Source organism: Sapajus apella, unplaced genomic scaffold (assembly GCF_009761245.1).
Source record: "Sapajus apella isolate SASKATOON/1434 unplaced genomic scaffold, GSC_monkey_1.0 scaffold1, whole genome shotgun sequence".
Lineage (NCBI taxonomy): Eukaryota > Metazoa > Chordata > Mammalia > Primates > Cebidae > Sapajus > Sapajus apella.
Genome location: NW_022436941.1, coordinates 31,538,713 through 31,556,278, shown reverse-complemented (window position 1 = coordinate 31,556,278; position 17,566 = coordinate 31,538,713). Strand labels below are relative to the sequence as shown.

The window sequence follows — 17,566 nt, the reverse complement described above, 5'->3', positions numbered from 1 at the left end:
AAATCTGAAATTAAAAATGCTCCTCCAAATCTGAATCTTTTTGAGGACCAACATGATACTCAAAGGAAATGCTCATTGGAGCATTTGGAATGCTCAACCAGTAAGTATAATGCAAATATTCCAAAATCTGAAACACTTCTGGTCCAAGTCATTTCATATAAGAGATACTACTCTGTACCTTAGAACAGTGGTTGACAAACATTTTTGATAAAGGGTCAGGTAGATTTTGTGGGCCATACAGACTCTGTGGGCCATCACAACTCTGCCATATGTAAAGGAGTTAATGTGGTGGTTTTCCAATAAAATTTTATTCACAGAAACAGGCAACAGGCTTGATTTGGCTCAAAGCCATGGTTTGCAGATACCTGCCTTAAAATTTCAGTAATATCACCAAAATCACCACCTTAAAAATATAAGCCAAGTAAGTTCAATTTCCTTCTCTATAATGTGAAAAGCCTGGATTAGATTATCTCCAAAGTCCCTTGTAGTGCAAACATCCTGAGTGTTTGCCAGAGTTGACTATGGCATCCCTCCTGGCAGTTTACTTCATGTCTGGCAAAAGTATAGCTGTTGCCTCTTGAACAAGCAAATTAAAAATGCAGTGAAATGTACTCTTTTATTTTACAGAACTGTTATCATAATTGCTATTGGGTTATATGCTCAGAGATCATCTGCCAAGGAAAAATGCAAAAGGTTCATGCTGTTCTGCAGTGTTAGCAGAACATGGCCATTGAGGAACCTCATCTGAAAAGACTGATGCTATATATTAGACTGAATTAGGAAACCCACACATTCAGCTCTGCATTTGGTCTGGCTGAATTCTGTTACTTGAGTAGCAAGCTGTTCAGGAAGTACTTTTTTTTTTTTCTTAAGAAAAATCATTTTATTGATCTTTACCATACAAAGTTTATTCAAATTACACCCATTTGAAGTGATAAGATCACAGCTAGAAAACAGGTCACTCTATAATAAATCTATTTACAAAATCCATCATAAAAGCTTTTTTGTCATTTTTTTACATTATATTACATATTTTCTTCTTTAAACTAGCATACAACACAAAGCTAAACTGATTAGTAGTTTACCTACTCCCAATTTGGTGAGAAATACTTCCTTTTTACAAAATCATGTATCTCATTGGAAAAGAAATTCCCACACCCTGACAATTCCCACACCCACAATTCAGCTTACTCTGCAAGCTGTCTTCCTTCAAATCCGTCCTTCTCATACACACAAGTTGTCATGCACACATTGAATTCTTTTCTTTTTCCTGAAAGTTTAAATACTACAATTTTATTTACAGATCTACACATACAACAAAAATGAAAACAAGAACCATAATAATGAACAAAAAACCAAAAACAAAACACTTTTTAAAAATTACAAACCAGCTAGAAAGTATTCCAGCAGTGTTTACAAATTAATCGCTATTTTTGTGCAAAATTGCTAAATAATGAAAATGTGAATAGACTGCGTATCAACTTAAAATGATTGCTGTGCACAACTCTGTACATATAAACACATACCTAACACTGTTTGACAGCTCATGTGTTGCCCTTTATACATTTTATTTTCTAAGGCTCACGCAGTCATAATTCACACACTGTAACTTTTAGCCATTTTGTGTGTGAACTTTAATAGCAGCGACTCAGTGGTACCAGGAAACCTGCACACTTAGTACTTAATGTAACGCAAATGTCATAGTACTAAACCACATTGAGTGCCAGATACTAAGTCAAAAAGAAAGTGACTTAATGAAAATAGGATACGTTATGGACATCTAATGTACGGCAGTTAAGCCCAGTAACTGGGGAAAAAAAAAAATCTTATTCATGAAGGAACTTTTAAGACTTATTAGTAATCCTTTCATTTTTAAAACAATATGATGTTATATTATGAAAATTTTCAACAAAACACACAGCAGTCTAGCCAGGTGAGCTCAGTCTTTAGACTTTGGAAAAAAATCATCTTTGTGCAGCTGGCAAAGAGAATTACACAAAACTGGAAACAAAGGCAGCTAACCAGATGAGATAAATATAGGAAGTGGGGAAAAGCTTGGCATAGTTTCCCATACAGGAAAAAAAAACCCACAGTGCATTTCTAGTTGGCACTTAACACAAAGCTCCCTCTCCCTCCCCCATTCAATGCTTCTCAGGGGACCACACCGACATTTTGTACCAAGTCCAGTATGTGTGAGGGGAGGAGGCCAGAAAAGGAATCAGGAAAGCCAGTATGTTTTTGGAGCCATTTTCTGGTGTTTAGTATTTAATCTTTCTCATCTTTCCCCACAAACCAACCCATTTCTGGCTTATTACTGAGTCTTTTCAGATCTAAAGTTTTAGTTTGTTTCTATAGTTTGTTCTGGGTACAAGCCATCTTCACTCAGCAACTAGAGCCCTCTCCTGGCTAATCTCCCTTTCTGTGCAGCCCATCTCGCATAAATATACCCTATATGTAGCAGCCAGTATTCTCTGCTTTAGTGTTTGCATTGGTCCTCTCCGCTTCAGGAACTTGTTTGGGTTTATTTCCTATTGTATGAAATCTATTCTGTGTTTCATCGGGTGCAGTTTGCATCAGCGTTCATTGTTTATATTTGTCATCAATTTTTCCCCCTCATTTCTGATGGACTGGCTAACAGCCGTAATTCTCATCACTGCTGGTTAAAAAGTGCCACATTTTAAAAATAAGAATTCTAAATAATGACATAAATGGAGCCCCCAAAATAGCTCTCTATGATTTAGTATTTGCTTTGATTACTAGCCTATTTTTTAATGAATAAATGAATGTACCTAAACCAAACAAACTTCTCAGGAAACAAATTGGTATCCTCAAAACAAAGGTAATTAATTATATATTTTATACATCACTGGAGACTGATATATCTTAATTGAATAAACTCTGAAGTTGGTTGAAGATAAATTAAGATCTCTATGATTCAATGACAATAAGTCAGTAGTGGCATTGCCCTGATGATCCCTTTTCTCCAATAACAAAATTATAAATAAATATTCTTGTTATATAATAATCTCACTGAGTTTATGCTTAGTGTGATCAGTTCCTCTGAGCCCCATTAATAAAGAACAGGTAAGATCAAATTTTCGTAGCACAGAGTAACAGACATCTTTGAGAAACAGCTGTTGAAAATAATAGCCACCTATGCTCTTATTAAAAGTTGGCTGCAAAGAATAATAAACATGTCTATTTACTGTGTTCCCTACTTGTTTCAGACATTTAATACATATTTTTAATCCTCAAAGTGACCTTCTGATACAGTTATTATTTTATCCATCAGATATCTTTGAATTGCTGGGACAGAAGATGTATAAAAAAAACTCTAGAGACTTTATTCAGTTAATTGAAAAATCTAGAGGGAAGTCACACTACAGGCAGTATGTGATCCAGCGGCTCAGGCATGTCACCAAAGGCTAGTCTCTTTCCTTCATTCTTTTCTGCTTTCCATGAATGCATCTTAGGATGCTTTCATCCTAAGGCTGCCAATCTTCACAACAGCATGTGATGGCATGTTAATGTCTGCTTGTACTTCTTTCCTGGCACTTTTGTCAAAAATTTTTTTTCCACTCTTCAAGCATCTTTGATTCTCAGTGGTATTTAATATTCCTAAAATTTGTGCCTTTTCCTGAACCAATCACTTGGGCAGGGGAATAGATTTCATTGATTAGATTAGGTCAATCTAGGATCACACTTATTATTGAGGGTCAGGTTAATACCCTCCAAAATGGTAGAGGTCCCATAAAGGAAATTGGGATGAATCAGGGAAAACAGATGTTATACAGCAAACAATGAGTCCCTAATATAACTCTTTCTCTCTCTCTTTTTTTTTTTTTATAAAATACTTTAACAACAACAATAATAAATAGTAATAGTATTTGTTGTGTGTACTACATGCTAGGGATATGCTTGATACTTAGATACATTTTAGTTTTCAAAGCATCTTGAGAAATAAATAGTGTTAAATCTATGTTTTCTGGATGTTTAGAATGATTGAAGGCCTCATTGTTAATCAGACCTAGGTGAGTCTGACTTAAATGTCCATGTCTTTTCACCAAGTCATGCTATCTGTCTAGTAAGCCATAAGCTATTAAAAACATTTTAAGTACTGTCTTAGAAATTCATTATTATAGTATTTAGAATTTATTATAGAATTCTCTGGAAGTAGTCTATCCCATTTTGGTTTAATGTGCAGCATGCCCATATAGAAATAAATCTTGATAAGCCAGAATTAAAAAAGGAGAGTCAGTTACCTTTTTTTGCCCACTTTGAGCACCAAGATCCTTATTGCAGTGGCCAGGTAGGATACTCTATGCTATATGCATCCATATATATACACATATATATATATATGCATATGTGTGTGTGTGTATATATATATATACACACACACACACACACACACATATATATGTGTATATATATACTGTGTGCTGCATGTATGAATGAGTATTGCATATATCACAAATTCTAAAAGATGTTTTTATATTGGCACTTAATGAAAATGACAAAAGAACAAGTTGAAAGGGACAGGCTCTGCCTTCTAAAATAACTTCACAGTGAACACTAAAGACTATGTCATCCAATGTCATTCTTCAGTTCATCACTTAATGGTGATAATTGAGTATTGTGCCTAAAGGAATATCTCTGGCCCAGTCTGAGTTATCTTCTAGGTATCCTAACTCTAGCTCCATATTCTGCCCCCCTGTGGAGTTTATTTCTTGCTTCAGGGTTCTTAATGCTTGTACTTGCACAAGACTTGGGCTTTCAATAATGATTTATAATAATTTAATTTTTATCGAGGTGCTTCCCTCTAGTTATCTGCAAAAAGCTGACTAGGCTTGTGGAATGGTGGAGCTGTGTTCCTTTGCTTAGTGTTGCTATGCCTGTGCCTTAAATAACTATAAATTGGAAATAAATTTAAAATGTAGTTTCCTAGATTTAATGACTTTAAGCAAAAAATTGTTCTAAGGCAGAAATATTGTTGGATTAACTACAGAACAATCAGAAACCCCTTCTGTATCTTGGAATGTATTTGGAAAGAATTGCATGTAGCTCTACCTTCCTAGTACTTTATTTACTAGATATCAGTTTTCATTCAATATTTAATGCTATTTAACTGTTGTGTTTTTCTTTATTAATATATTACGCAATATTATTAAACAATATTTGGCAATTTGTTGAATAAGCTTAGTTGTTAAAAAATTTATCGAATAATGATTGTAGTGGGTTGGGAGTACAAGCAGTATTATATCAATAAGTAAATTTGTAAAAGGCAGGAGGCAGATGAAAAAGTGCTAACTGGAAAAAAATATTATCAGGATTCTACAGAACAACACTGGGGTTATGTCATATGCTGCTTTTAAATCAAATTGCAGAAAAGATTATTTCGTTGGAAAGTTATTCTATAGCTCAGACAAAATACTATGTGGTTTCAAAACCAGAAGGATACACATTTTCTAAAACAGGTACATATATCTAACAAAAGAATTATTATGTGAATATTGCCTCAAGTAATAGCTTGAACTAAATATTAATTTCAAGTCTATTTTAATAGTCATTTTAGTATCTATTAAAGTTGATAAATTAGTGGAATTTTACTTTTCATTATTGAAGTCAGGTTTTGTTCCAAATTTAAGTAAAGCTTGATAGAAACTATTTCAATTATCATCCTAGTAATTGAATATATTTGGTATTTACTTAAAAAGAACAGGAAAAAATTGACACCATTAAGTTTATGTTTAAAGTATTTAACTTATTTGATTTTGTTAATGGCTCACCTAAACTTGTATAATACTTAATATGTGAGTAAGAGAAAAGTTTAGAAAAGAATAGAATATTTAAAGGAGAGTTAGGCAGATGTTAATTTTCTAGGTACTCTCATTAAGGAAAAAGCCATTAAGTCTTCACCTCTATAACTTTTCTACTTTAGAAAGCATAAACACCTGATGAGGAAAGTAAAAGAAAAAAAAGTCAAGAAATGGCAAATAAAATGCAAATCCCTCTTGCAAAATTCTGGCTTAATATCTGGGGACTATTAGAGAAAGTGGGAAAAATTGTTTATAGAGAACATGTATTTTAATATACTTTAACTCTTTTTTTTAATAGTGCAATAAACTATAAAGTAACTAAAAAGAAAAATAAGCCTAAGGTTGTAATGCTATATTAAGAATGAACGCAAAGTTTAAGGTTGCATTATTCAGTATGATAGCCAATGACCCTATGAAGCTCTTGAGCTCTTAAAATGTGGCCAGTGCTTCTAAAAAACTGAATTTTAAATTTCATTTAATTTTAACCTTAATTAAAATACTGATATTGATTCAGTTATTGGAAAATTTTAGACATGTTTGAAACATCTTGGGTATGTGAGTCTACTTTTCAGTTGTAAATTTAATGAAATCTAAATATAGATCAAATATTTCAGATGAAATTTACATCTAAATTAAAATGTGCCATAAATGTAGAATAAATACAGTATTTCACAGACTGTGATTTTAAATGTAAAATATCTGTAATTTTCAATTGACACATGTTGAATGTTTTGGATATATCAGGTTCAAGAAAACCGTATTAAAATCAATTGCACATTTTTACAACCTTTTTAAAAATGTGGCTACTAGTAAACTTCAAATTACTACTTGGCTCATGTTATATATGTCTTGAACCATAACAGTTTAAGAAGTTTTTCTAAGACCTCACTGGAATTTATTTGATGCACAAAAATGCGATCTGGGTCAGTGAGTAAATCAGGCCAAAATCATAGCATTTTCCTTTTTCTCTCTGTCTGGACATTGCTAACAATTATGGTGGTGTTAATAGTCTTATTTTTCAAGGAATCACTGAATCTAATAGCTAATCCAATATAATTTACTTTTTTAAGTAGCTTTTATAATTTACTCTTTATATACTACATACTCATTTAATTCATAATAATATAGTTTTTATTTGGTATTAGAAAAAATCAAATTCCACTGAAAATTTTAGTGAAGCAAATTGGTAAAAATAGTGATAAAGGAAAAAGTATGATTTTGAATATAATTGTGACCTAGATAATGTACAGTATGAAATATTTAAAGTACTTAAACTGTATGTGGAAGAGATTATGGTATTTTTTTCTAATATGATGTGTTTTTTCATGTTTTCTTTTATCCTCACCTCAAATTGGGCAAAAAGCATGGCCAAATGTGTAATGCATTCATTTTGCTGTATCAAATATTCCTAATAGATCAGAATAGATTATAAATGTGACTTTCATCATAACTTTGTCTCATTGTTCATCTGTCAATTCCTCTAGGAGGTGATTTCCTCTCCTTTCTGAGAAAGAAGAAGGATGAACTAAAACTCAAACAGTTAGTGAAATTTTCATTAGACGCTGCTTCTGGTATGTCCTATCTTGAGAGTAAAAACTGTATACACAGGTAAGGAGAACATTTTTAAAGCATTTTTTGGTTTTATTAATAGAATACTGGAAAACTGATATATTTCCTACAATACAGAAGTTAATTTTCATGAAACTTAGGTCTTTTCTTGTTGGTTTCTGTATTTTGTATGAAAGTGTCCTCTTCTAGTTGTTTATGTACTTTATAGGAACACTTGTTTTTCCACTTACTTGAAGTGAGTACCTAGTTAGACAATGATCTGCCTGCTAGTTAGGATTTGTTATATAATAATCATGAACAACAGTGACATGGAATGTACTACAATTTAGTAATATAAGAAACTACAGCCTTATAATCAAATAAGATTGTTTCATGTGTTGTCTATTCTTATTTTCCAAAGAAATTACATATAAAGTCAGAAAAGCTTAGTTGTAAAACAGCAATTCATGACATTGAATTTGGTAAAGGGTAAAAGATTTTCAGATTCATTTAATGCTCTTTTGGACAAATTTTCTTTTCATTTTAGTACTTCACTAATTATGCCATTGTATTGAGAAAATAAATACTAGTTATTTCAGAGGAGATTTTATTTTTTCTGATTATATGTAGTGACCTGGTGTTAATGCTTTATACATTGTGGTTTTCGTTGCTTGTAACTGAAAGTGTTTTTTAGTGCTAAATGTCAGTACAACTTATGATTTGTTGCAGAATTAATGTCAATTCCTAAATATGGCTAAGTATAAGTAAGCGCAGTGAAGTGGAGAACTGATGCCGTTTTTATGCACCAGAAACTGCATAATACTGTTTAATGTGGAGCAGGGTTCATTGTTAGATTGAGTTGTTGTAGACATTATCTAACTGGTATTGTTACTGAAATATACTTTTCTCTGAAACGTATCATTGTCCAGGCTTTGTTTTAACATTCTAGTGAGGTTGTATAATATATAATTAAAGGAAAACAAAGTTACTTTCACCTTAACTGTACAATATTGATCTCAATAGATATTTTTGACTTAATTGCCCAACCTCCCACCCCAAATTTTAGTTACTGCTCAGCTTTATTCTGAAACTATAATATGACTGCTATTTTAAATATGGTTCAACAGTTGCACATATTTTAAAATTCATTTCTATGGAGGTACTATTTTTTGGAAATTAAGAACTAAAAATAAGACATTATCATTGTATTTCTGATTTACTTTCTGTGACTATGGATAAGAATTGACTTAAAAGCATTTGATTCTAGATAAAAATTTTACTATCATTAATTTCATTCGTGGTAACACTGTGTTAAAATTAACCGTAAAGGCTTTGCTCTTCATTTGGAGAAAAGTATAACTTTGATTGCTGAGGTATTGAAGTGCTTCAAATTCTCTCTGGTAATTAGTCATTTTGTCTCTGATTTCTTTCATACCATTAGACTACCTGTGGTTTTAAACTGTAATAAATATACATTATTGAAACTTTTATTAAATTGTTAGTTACCATGAATATTCTTTAATTTCTGGGGCATTGCAGTTGAGGGGACCATTGTTTCAATCTCTTGCTACTTTTTGTAGTGATTATTTTCTTCAAAAATGGACCACTGTGTAAATGCCTGTATCATGATAATTGAAACTTTTCTACATTGTAGATAGCAGTTAGCTTTTCTTAATTCATTTCCCTCTCTAAATCATAATATTATCTGCTATAATGTTATTTTCTCATTTTGCTTTTTAAGAATTTTCATGCATTAACAAATTTTTTAAAGTAACCCTTTCTTAACTGCATATCCTAGCAAGCTGCACATAGACCTATGCCATTTGCCTAGTGGGATGGTTTCCCAGTTGAACATCTTGAACAATGTCAGTGAGAGCAGGTTTGATAAATAGGTTTCAGCACTAGCACCAACTTTTAGTGAAAGGTAGTGGCTCTCCATGTATATATTGAGAAGAATTCCAGGAACAGCCACAAAGAATCCAGTGATCAATTAGTCATATCTGCCAGGGTACTCACGAGTACTAACACACATGCCCCAAATTTGTCATCCTTCGTATAGAATATCTTCTTTTTGTCTTTATTCTTATAAACACTTTTCTGGATGTTGAAAAATGTTATGACTTTTCCTTACTGGCCATAATATAGCAATAATATAATATTTTTCTTTACTTACTTTCATTGAATTCTTCTAAACTATCTGCTTTTATATTTCCTTTGTTAATCATGAGTGCTAGATGAATTTTATCGCATCCCCAACTTGTGCTTCTTTGTTCCTCTTTAGACTCATTAAACGCTCTTTTGGATGAATTAATTTTTTCATTTTAATACCTCACCAATTTGTAGTATTGTATTGAGAAAAATTAATCTTTGTGTTGAAATTTTCTATAGTAGTGAAAAGTGCTGCAGAACCCTGTTTCTATGTGCCAGCCTATGCAGCTCTTTATTCGGGAATAGTAGTCATTGCAATAGAATTTTTCTTGATTTAGAGTTAAGACATAGGTTGTGTTTTTACTCCTAAGAAATATCAAAGAAAAACAATATAGGATTTGCTATAGTTGGAAGTTTTTTCCTCACTGAAAAAATTTCTAATGAGGCATTTCAAAAATTAATTAAAATAATGTAAAACATAATTGAAAGTTCCCTTTAGTTTTTCAGGTAATGAGCAAAGATACTAAGTCCCGTCTTTGATATGCCAAAACATAACAAAAATAAATGCACATCTATGCATTACAAAGTCTGTGTCCAATAAATCCAAGCAAATATTTCAAATCTGCTTTACATTTTATATTAACTTACAAATTTTGTCCTGTTCACTGATTGGAGGTCACTGGAACTCAGTACACTCTTGAAAATATTTCCAATTTTCTCTTCCCAAAATAATGTTTTTAACTTTTGAGGGACACACATTCTTTCTTTAGCTTTCTTTTGATTAATATGAGATGAGCAGAGCAATGTTTCATTATAGGAAAACAATTATGACAGCTATAAAATGGAAAGAGATTACTGCATTAAGAAATGACTTGCATTTAGAAATGTTCTTGTTGTAATTTCCATTTAACTTCAGAAGAGTTCTCTTGCTACTTCAAGTTTCTAATGGAAACTATTTCTGTTTACAGCTTAAGGATTTTTGTATAGTTGGAATTTTGGTTTCGTTTTAATCAACGGCATTTTCTTTAAAACTATTCTATAGGCCAGTGTGAAATTGTCTTTCCTACTTGTACTTTATAAACTGTTTGAAATACACTGATAAACTTTATGGTTAGTGTACGTGTGGTGTGTGTATGTTTACTTACAAAGGGATGTTCCTAGATGGTTAGATGTCACTCTATAAAGAATATTCTGGTTTTGAAGCTAGGGGATTCAGGATTGACATTATACTTGATATATGTGATAATGGCATTCATTTCTGGTTTTTTTATTCTTGACAAATCCTACTGCAAAATTTGTTTTTATTTGGGCTTATTTCTAAAAGTTGGCTTGATGCCATTGTTCTTTGATATCTACAGAAAGTGAAAGGAGGATAAACTTTTATTTGCTGTATACTTGAGTGAAAGACCATAATCTGTGGGGAGTTTGGGGAACATTTCTTAATTTCATATGTCATTGTGAATATCAGAAAAGGTATATTTTGGAGAGATTAGGTAGAATATGATTTTTTTTTCTAATTTTCAACTCTGTACTGATTCTCTTCATGTTGGGTTGCTCTAGCACAATGATTTTTTTTTTTTTTATCATGGAGTCAGCTAACAGTTTTACAAATTAAAGTATATTAGACCACATTTATTTTATTAATCATAAGAGTTTTGCTTATCCATTGAAAACATTGATATTTCCAGCATTTCACAAGTGTGGACAGTTGCCTACTCTGTGCCAGTGGCTACCTAAATGAAAATTATGATCAGTCCCATCAGATGGATATAACAAAAGTTAAGAAGAATGCATAGAGACAGTCAATTTTGTGATAAAATCTACAAAATTATTTGGGAGTACTATCAAGAGAGTCTAATATGACCTGTCAGTATGGGGACTGTGGTGGGAATAATTAGGGAAACTCTGCAGAGGATACTCTCTGAGTGAGACTTGGTGGATGGGTGTGTCACTGAATAGGAGAAAGAAGATGCCAGCTGAAGGAAAATTGAAAGCAAAGTTACAATGCTTTGTAAGGGAGAGCACACCTTGATTGTGGACGTTTTCTTGAAAGAATATGAATTTTAACTGGAAAAAGAAAACTAATTTGAACAAAATTTACAAAACTCTAAAAAATGTATAATCTCATGAAAGTGTATATGAGACCAATATTATTTTTAAGTTTCATTGATAAAACTAATTTAGGAAGGTAATGATTGTCAGGAAGGGAATAATATTTCATTTATATGTTCTAGAAGGGGATTGCCTTGTCCAGTGATTTCTAATAAGGATTACATATGTGTACTTTTAAAGTTAAATGTAAGATGCTGCTTAGAGTTTATATTTGGGTTATTTTTTTTTTTTGTGAGACTTCATAGATTATTATGTAAAAGATTTGGTATACTGCTGACCATTTACATTTTTCCCAATGATCTTTGAGGATTTTTTTTCTCTATTTTTAAACTGGAAATGATTACCTAGTGTCTGAGCTTTTCCTAAACTGTGAATATAGTGGAAAAGTATGTTATGCTTAGTGCACCGTCATATCACTTACGTGGTAAAGACACAATAAATAAATATAAAATATAAAAATAAAATGTGTTCTGTGATGCTTTTGAACCCTTCATCATCTCTGTCACTCATGATCTACCATATACTCAATTGAAGGCACTATAAGACCATTTTAAGTAACTGAGGCCCAGGGAGATTAAATGAAGGTCACCTAAACAGTTAGTGGCCAGGCCACTGCTAGGTCTTAATTGTGCTGACTCCATTCTGACACATTTCCTGTCATTCCAGTGCCAGTGTTTTGCTGTTTCATTCAAGTATTAGTAACCCTAACTGCTGACATTTATTAAGGGCTTACTGAGTACTAGATACTGTTCTAAGTGCTTTAGATGCAGTGTCTGAGAATGTCAGCTTCCTGAGGTCAGTGATTTTTACTGATATTGTTCACTATTGGATTCTAAAAGCCTAGAACAGTGCCTGGCAATTAAAGCTAAGTGAATGAACCTTCAAAACAATAGCAGTACTATTGTTTAAGCCCATTTTACACAGTTAGGGAGTTTGAATACTGTGCCCAAGATTATATTAAAAACAAGTGATAGATTCAGGATATGAATCTCAGCATTCTGGTTTTAGAGCCCACACACTGAATCTACTCTACTGCCTTGCACAATAGAGATATCTTCTGATTAGCTAGGAAAGTCAGGACAGAAGGCCAAATGGCATTTGGTGTGATGGCTAAGCCTATATTCAATATCTGGACTCTGTAATGATCATGAGCAAAAACAGAAGAGCATTCTGAAGGCTGTGGAATATAATTTTAGAAATACAAACCAATATGTTTTTGTCATTGAATGAACAGTTGCTGAAATGCAGCAGCATTTTGTTATTACTTCTTGATTTAATTAGGGCTTGAAAATTTACTTTTTTCATTTTTATATACTATTGTTTAGAATACCCCCTTATGCTTTATCTGTTAATTAAACACACAGGATTAGCATAAAGATGTGATAATCTCAGTTAGTTGACTAAGCATTTATGACTGATTTTCTTGTTCTAACATTTGATTACAATTTTCAATATATTAAGCTGTATTTTTATTTTTAGCATTGAAACCAATTTTGCTGCAATACAGAGATTACTGCTCAATAATTTTAAATGTGTCAAGAATATATAGTCCTTCTTTAGCCCTTTTCTTCTATTACAAATTGGTATTTGCATATGCAGTGCAATTATCATACAAAAGATAACATAAGTCAATGCCTTTATAAAAATTATTTATCCTACACTTTATTCAGTGTGAAAATTTCCCACCACTAGTTTCACTCATTTTAATTAAGGGCTTTTCTCTAAAGATACATGCATAATATGCTTCCAGGAATGAAAAAGAGACCTTCCTTTATGTTAGCCAATTAACATTTTGGCTTGGATTAATGTACCAGCATATCTAGCTGCTTCTTTAGGAAACAAAAGTGAGAGATTTGGGTCTGAGGACAGTAGTTAACTTGTGATTTATGGTTACTGGTAGAAAAGATGCAGCATATACAGAGACTGTTCAGGACTTAAGGGCAGTCCAGTGAGCACACTGAAAGTCATTGAGAGTGAGAGGAGAGGGAATGAAGGGAATAGGAGTACATTAAGGCTATTTCATGGTTTGGTTAGGGCTAGCCATGTCCTGTGTTACACAAATATGATAGAAGAGAAAATTGGCTGATGCCACATACTCCTCCTTATTTCTGACTTTTTTCCGGGCAATTTCAGTAAGTACATTTTGGATTCAGAGTGTCAAAAAAGTGATCTTTTACATTAAACAATTACAAATGGTTACAGTTACCATTTTTCTTTTAGGGAATATTTGATTACAAGGAACAGAAACTAGTTTAAGCCATAAGGGTTTTTCTTTTAACTTTTATTTTAGGTTCAGGGGGTACATGTGAAGGCTTCTTACACAGGTAAACTCATCTCACAGGGGTTTGTTATACAGATTGTTGCATTACCCACATATTAAACCTCGTACCTAGTAGTCATTTTTTTGCTCCTCTTCCTCCTCTCACCCTCCACCCTCAAGTAGACCTCAGTGTCTGCTCTTCCTTTATTTGTGTCCCTATGTTCTCATCCTTTAGTTCACACTTATAAGTGAGAATATGCATTATTTGGTCTTTTGTTCCTGTGTTAGTTTCCTTTATCATAAGGAAACTTATGGGGTTATCTCACAGAACTCAAGAACAGAAAGTTCAACCTGGCTTTGGAGTCCTTGAAACTAGGAACTGGGAAGCAGTCTGGGACCAAGGCAGCATCTCTGTCTTTCCCTCTGTGTTCACTTGGAGTTTCATTAATGCCTTTTAGCGTGTGGCTGCTCCTTTTCCCTCTTGCTCTGAAGGCTGCATTCCTTCACTCCACTTGCAAAGGGCCCTAAAATGATATTTGAGTCAATGTAATCTGCCAGGCCCAGCATCTGCAGCTAAATTTCAAACTCTTGACACAAGTAGTTGTCCCAGCTTATATTAAATGTTTATCCCAGTTTTAATCAATAATATGGCTAGACAGGTAAGAGTATGCAGGGTCACTGTTACCTAGAGCTAGAGGAGCCAATCTCTGTGTACAAGAGGGTAGTTTTCAGATGATAGGACATGTACTAAAAGGCTTCAAAAGATGGCTACCATGCACTCATGGAGTACTCACTGTTTACCAAGTTCATTCATATTCTCATTTGATCCTCATATTTCTATGAGATTAGTACTATTTAATCTACATTTTATAACAGAACACATTGAGCCACAAAAGAATAAGTAACTTATCTAATGTCATGCAGCTAGTAAGAGGAAGATTCAAGCCTATTGTGAACAGATGACAAAACCTGCGAAATTAAGCTAAAGAATTAAACTGTGTATTAGATTTATTTCTCATTTTCTTTCCTTTTATGAAGATGATCAGCCATATGGATATGAAGCAAAACTTAAAACCATTTAATAAATGCTGATTTAGAGAAAGCCATGTTGTAGGGAGAAAAGAATATTTTATAGGCCCTAACTGTATATATCCCTGGGATGATTTGTTCCCTCACATTTTATGTGATAGGGACTGCCAGTTGGTCCATTCAGCCTCCTTACATCCTAGCTCATACCAAGTCCATCCAACAGGCAGGAGATCAATTTCAGTACAGTGGAATTGGGTTCATGATTACCTCCAAAACTTGGTTGACCATTGGTTCAACCATTAACTTGTTCTCAAGTCAACCCTCATTTATGCTAAAGTAACTCACTTTTCCTAGTTAGTCTTGATCAAATTCTGGGGAATTCATCAGAACATAGATGGCACAGAACCAAGTTTAACCTTCTAGCTTGCAAACTGTCTCCACTTTCTGGCTTCCAAGGCAGGAGTGGAGCAATCAACATGCAGAACTAGAGAACTTTAGCCTTTACCGTTTGCTGGACATTGACCCTCAATTTTAAAAATTACTGGGTTATTTGCCCAATAATTATTTTAAAATATTGTTCATTATTTTATTAAATACAAAAGCACTACAAGAAATCCTTTTCAGTCCCAGGCTTCACTTTTAAAGTGTTCTGTGCCAGGCTAGACTGTTTCTATCTATACTGCCACCTCTGATATCCATTAGGTGTAAGCATTTGCAGAGTGGTTAGCAGCCTCAGCATAGTGGCTAAGACCACCAATTTGAAACTGGAATACTCTGTGCGTGAATCCTAGCTTTGCAACAAATTAGCTGTGTGATTTTAGACCTCCCCTCTTCCCCACCTGGACATTTCCTGTAACCCTTAACCTGCTTTATTTTTTGTCATAGTCATTACTTTCACCTGATGTTTATTTATATAAACATACACATGTAGTGTCCATATTCATGTGTATGTATGTATATGTATGTGTTTATATAGATACATATATAAAGTACTGGCTTACTTTTTATTGCTTATCTCCCCCAACTAGACTGTAAGCTCCATGAAGACATTGACTTTATTTTGTTCATTACTTAATCTTCAGTACAGAGAACAGTACAGCTTCTAGTCCGTCCTCAACAAAAATTTGTTGAATGAATGAATGAAGTTACTATGCTTCATTTCTTCCAGTATAAAATCAGGGTGATAATATTCACTTCAGAACACTGATTTGATTTAGAGAAGGCAAGGCCACAGTATCTGAAGGCTCGCCACGCCCCACAGCATTTCAGAGAGACCACAACTTAACAGGAAGAAACCACACATCCCCAGAGCATTTTAAGATTAGATTAAGTTGTCTGTTTAGCTGAAGACACAGAAATGTTCCAGAAAAAGATGGCCACATAAAGCAAGAGTAGATGCAGGATATTTCAGTTCACTCAACCATGGTCCCCAGAGTTTCTAATAGTGACACTATCTAAAAAGGGTAGGGCCTTGTTGAATCTGAGACGCTCATTTTCTTATCAATTATACTCCCATTCAAGGTGCACTTATACTTCTATGTAGTTTTGTTGAATGTAAAGTTTTCAGCATGGGGCTACACTGGTTTTTGTGCCAAATCCAGCATTAACAAGGTTGAATCCTCACTTTTGGGAAAATGCAAAGTTAAAGGTGAGGTGTCTCTAGGCTGTGTATCTCTGTCTCCGCCCATGCCTCCATAGTCTGCTACCTTGCTTTCATTACCCCTTTAGAAGACAGGCCATGCTAGGTATTTCAAAGTAGGCCAGCAAGGTCAGAAGATTAGGTCAGCTGTTGTTGGCTAGATCACAAAGGTCTTATAAGATATTGAAAGGGCTGTGGCTTTTAGTCTGCATGAGATGGAAGTAATTGATGGCAGTTTTATCTGTCCCAGGTTTATGAATAATCAGTGAAATTCTTTTTTATATTTATTCTAATAATTTTAACATATTACTGCTTCAAATGAAAATGAGCCAAATGAAAGGAAATATAAGTCATAGCTTCCTTTCTACTGGGAAGCTACTATATGCTGACTACTGTGCTACTGGTGATATAATCATGAGCAAGATGGACAGAATAGCATTCCTCCTGGCATTGTTTTACCACACTGTTCTTGTAATGGAAGTAAAAGTAATGCCTTGAAATTAATGGCACTTAGGGCCTTATCTACAAATTTTGTATTTAAGTTGGGCATATGTTTCCCAAATAAGTTCTAGATACTTTGTTAATAGTATGCTAGTTCATAGACCCATTGATTTAGAGAGATAAGTAAAATTAAATATATGTATAATTAATATAGGGTTATATTTTCCATCTGGGGTCTCTGGTTTTATGACTTGTGACTGAACACAGGTAATTATTATTTACCTAAGTGAATAACTCTGTTGTTGCTAATTAATAAAAACAACAGATTGTGCCTAATTTTTGGAGACTCAATGTCATCTGTAGAACTAAGGTGACATGAAAGAGAAGATGTCATTTATTTACTAAAATGTTTGGTACAGAAAAAGGCCATTCCCTTCTAAAGAAAGATTATGTACTATAAAGCAAAATAAACTATTATGTAGGTTGGTGCAAAAACAATTGCAGTTTTCGCCATTGGAAATACTGGCAAAAATCACAATTGCTTTTGCACCAACCTTATAATAAAAAATT

At 33.4% G+C, this 17,566-nt stretch overlaps 1 protein-coding gene across 5 annotated transcripts in view; it reads left to right on the top strand.

Moving 5' to 3' along the window:
• FER (FER tyrosine kinase) overlaps nt 1–17,566 on the top strand; it is a 484,379-nt gene that overhangs the window by 373,169 nt on the left and 93,644 nt on the right. For all 5 annotated transcript variants that reach the window (XM_032274891.1, XM_032274885.1, XM_032274906.1 and 2 more), the window contains one exon: nt 7,304–7,427. In XM_032274891.1, the coding sequence (XP_032130782.1) occupies nt 7,304–7,427 (124 nt within the window). The remainder of the gene's footprint in view (nt 1–7,303; nt 7,428–17,566) is intronic.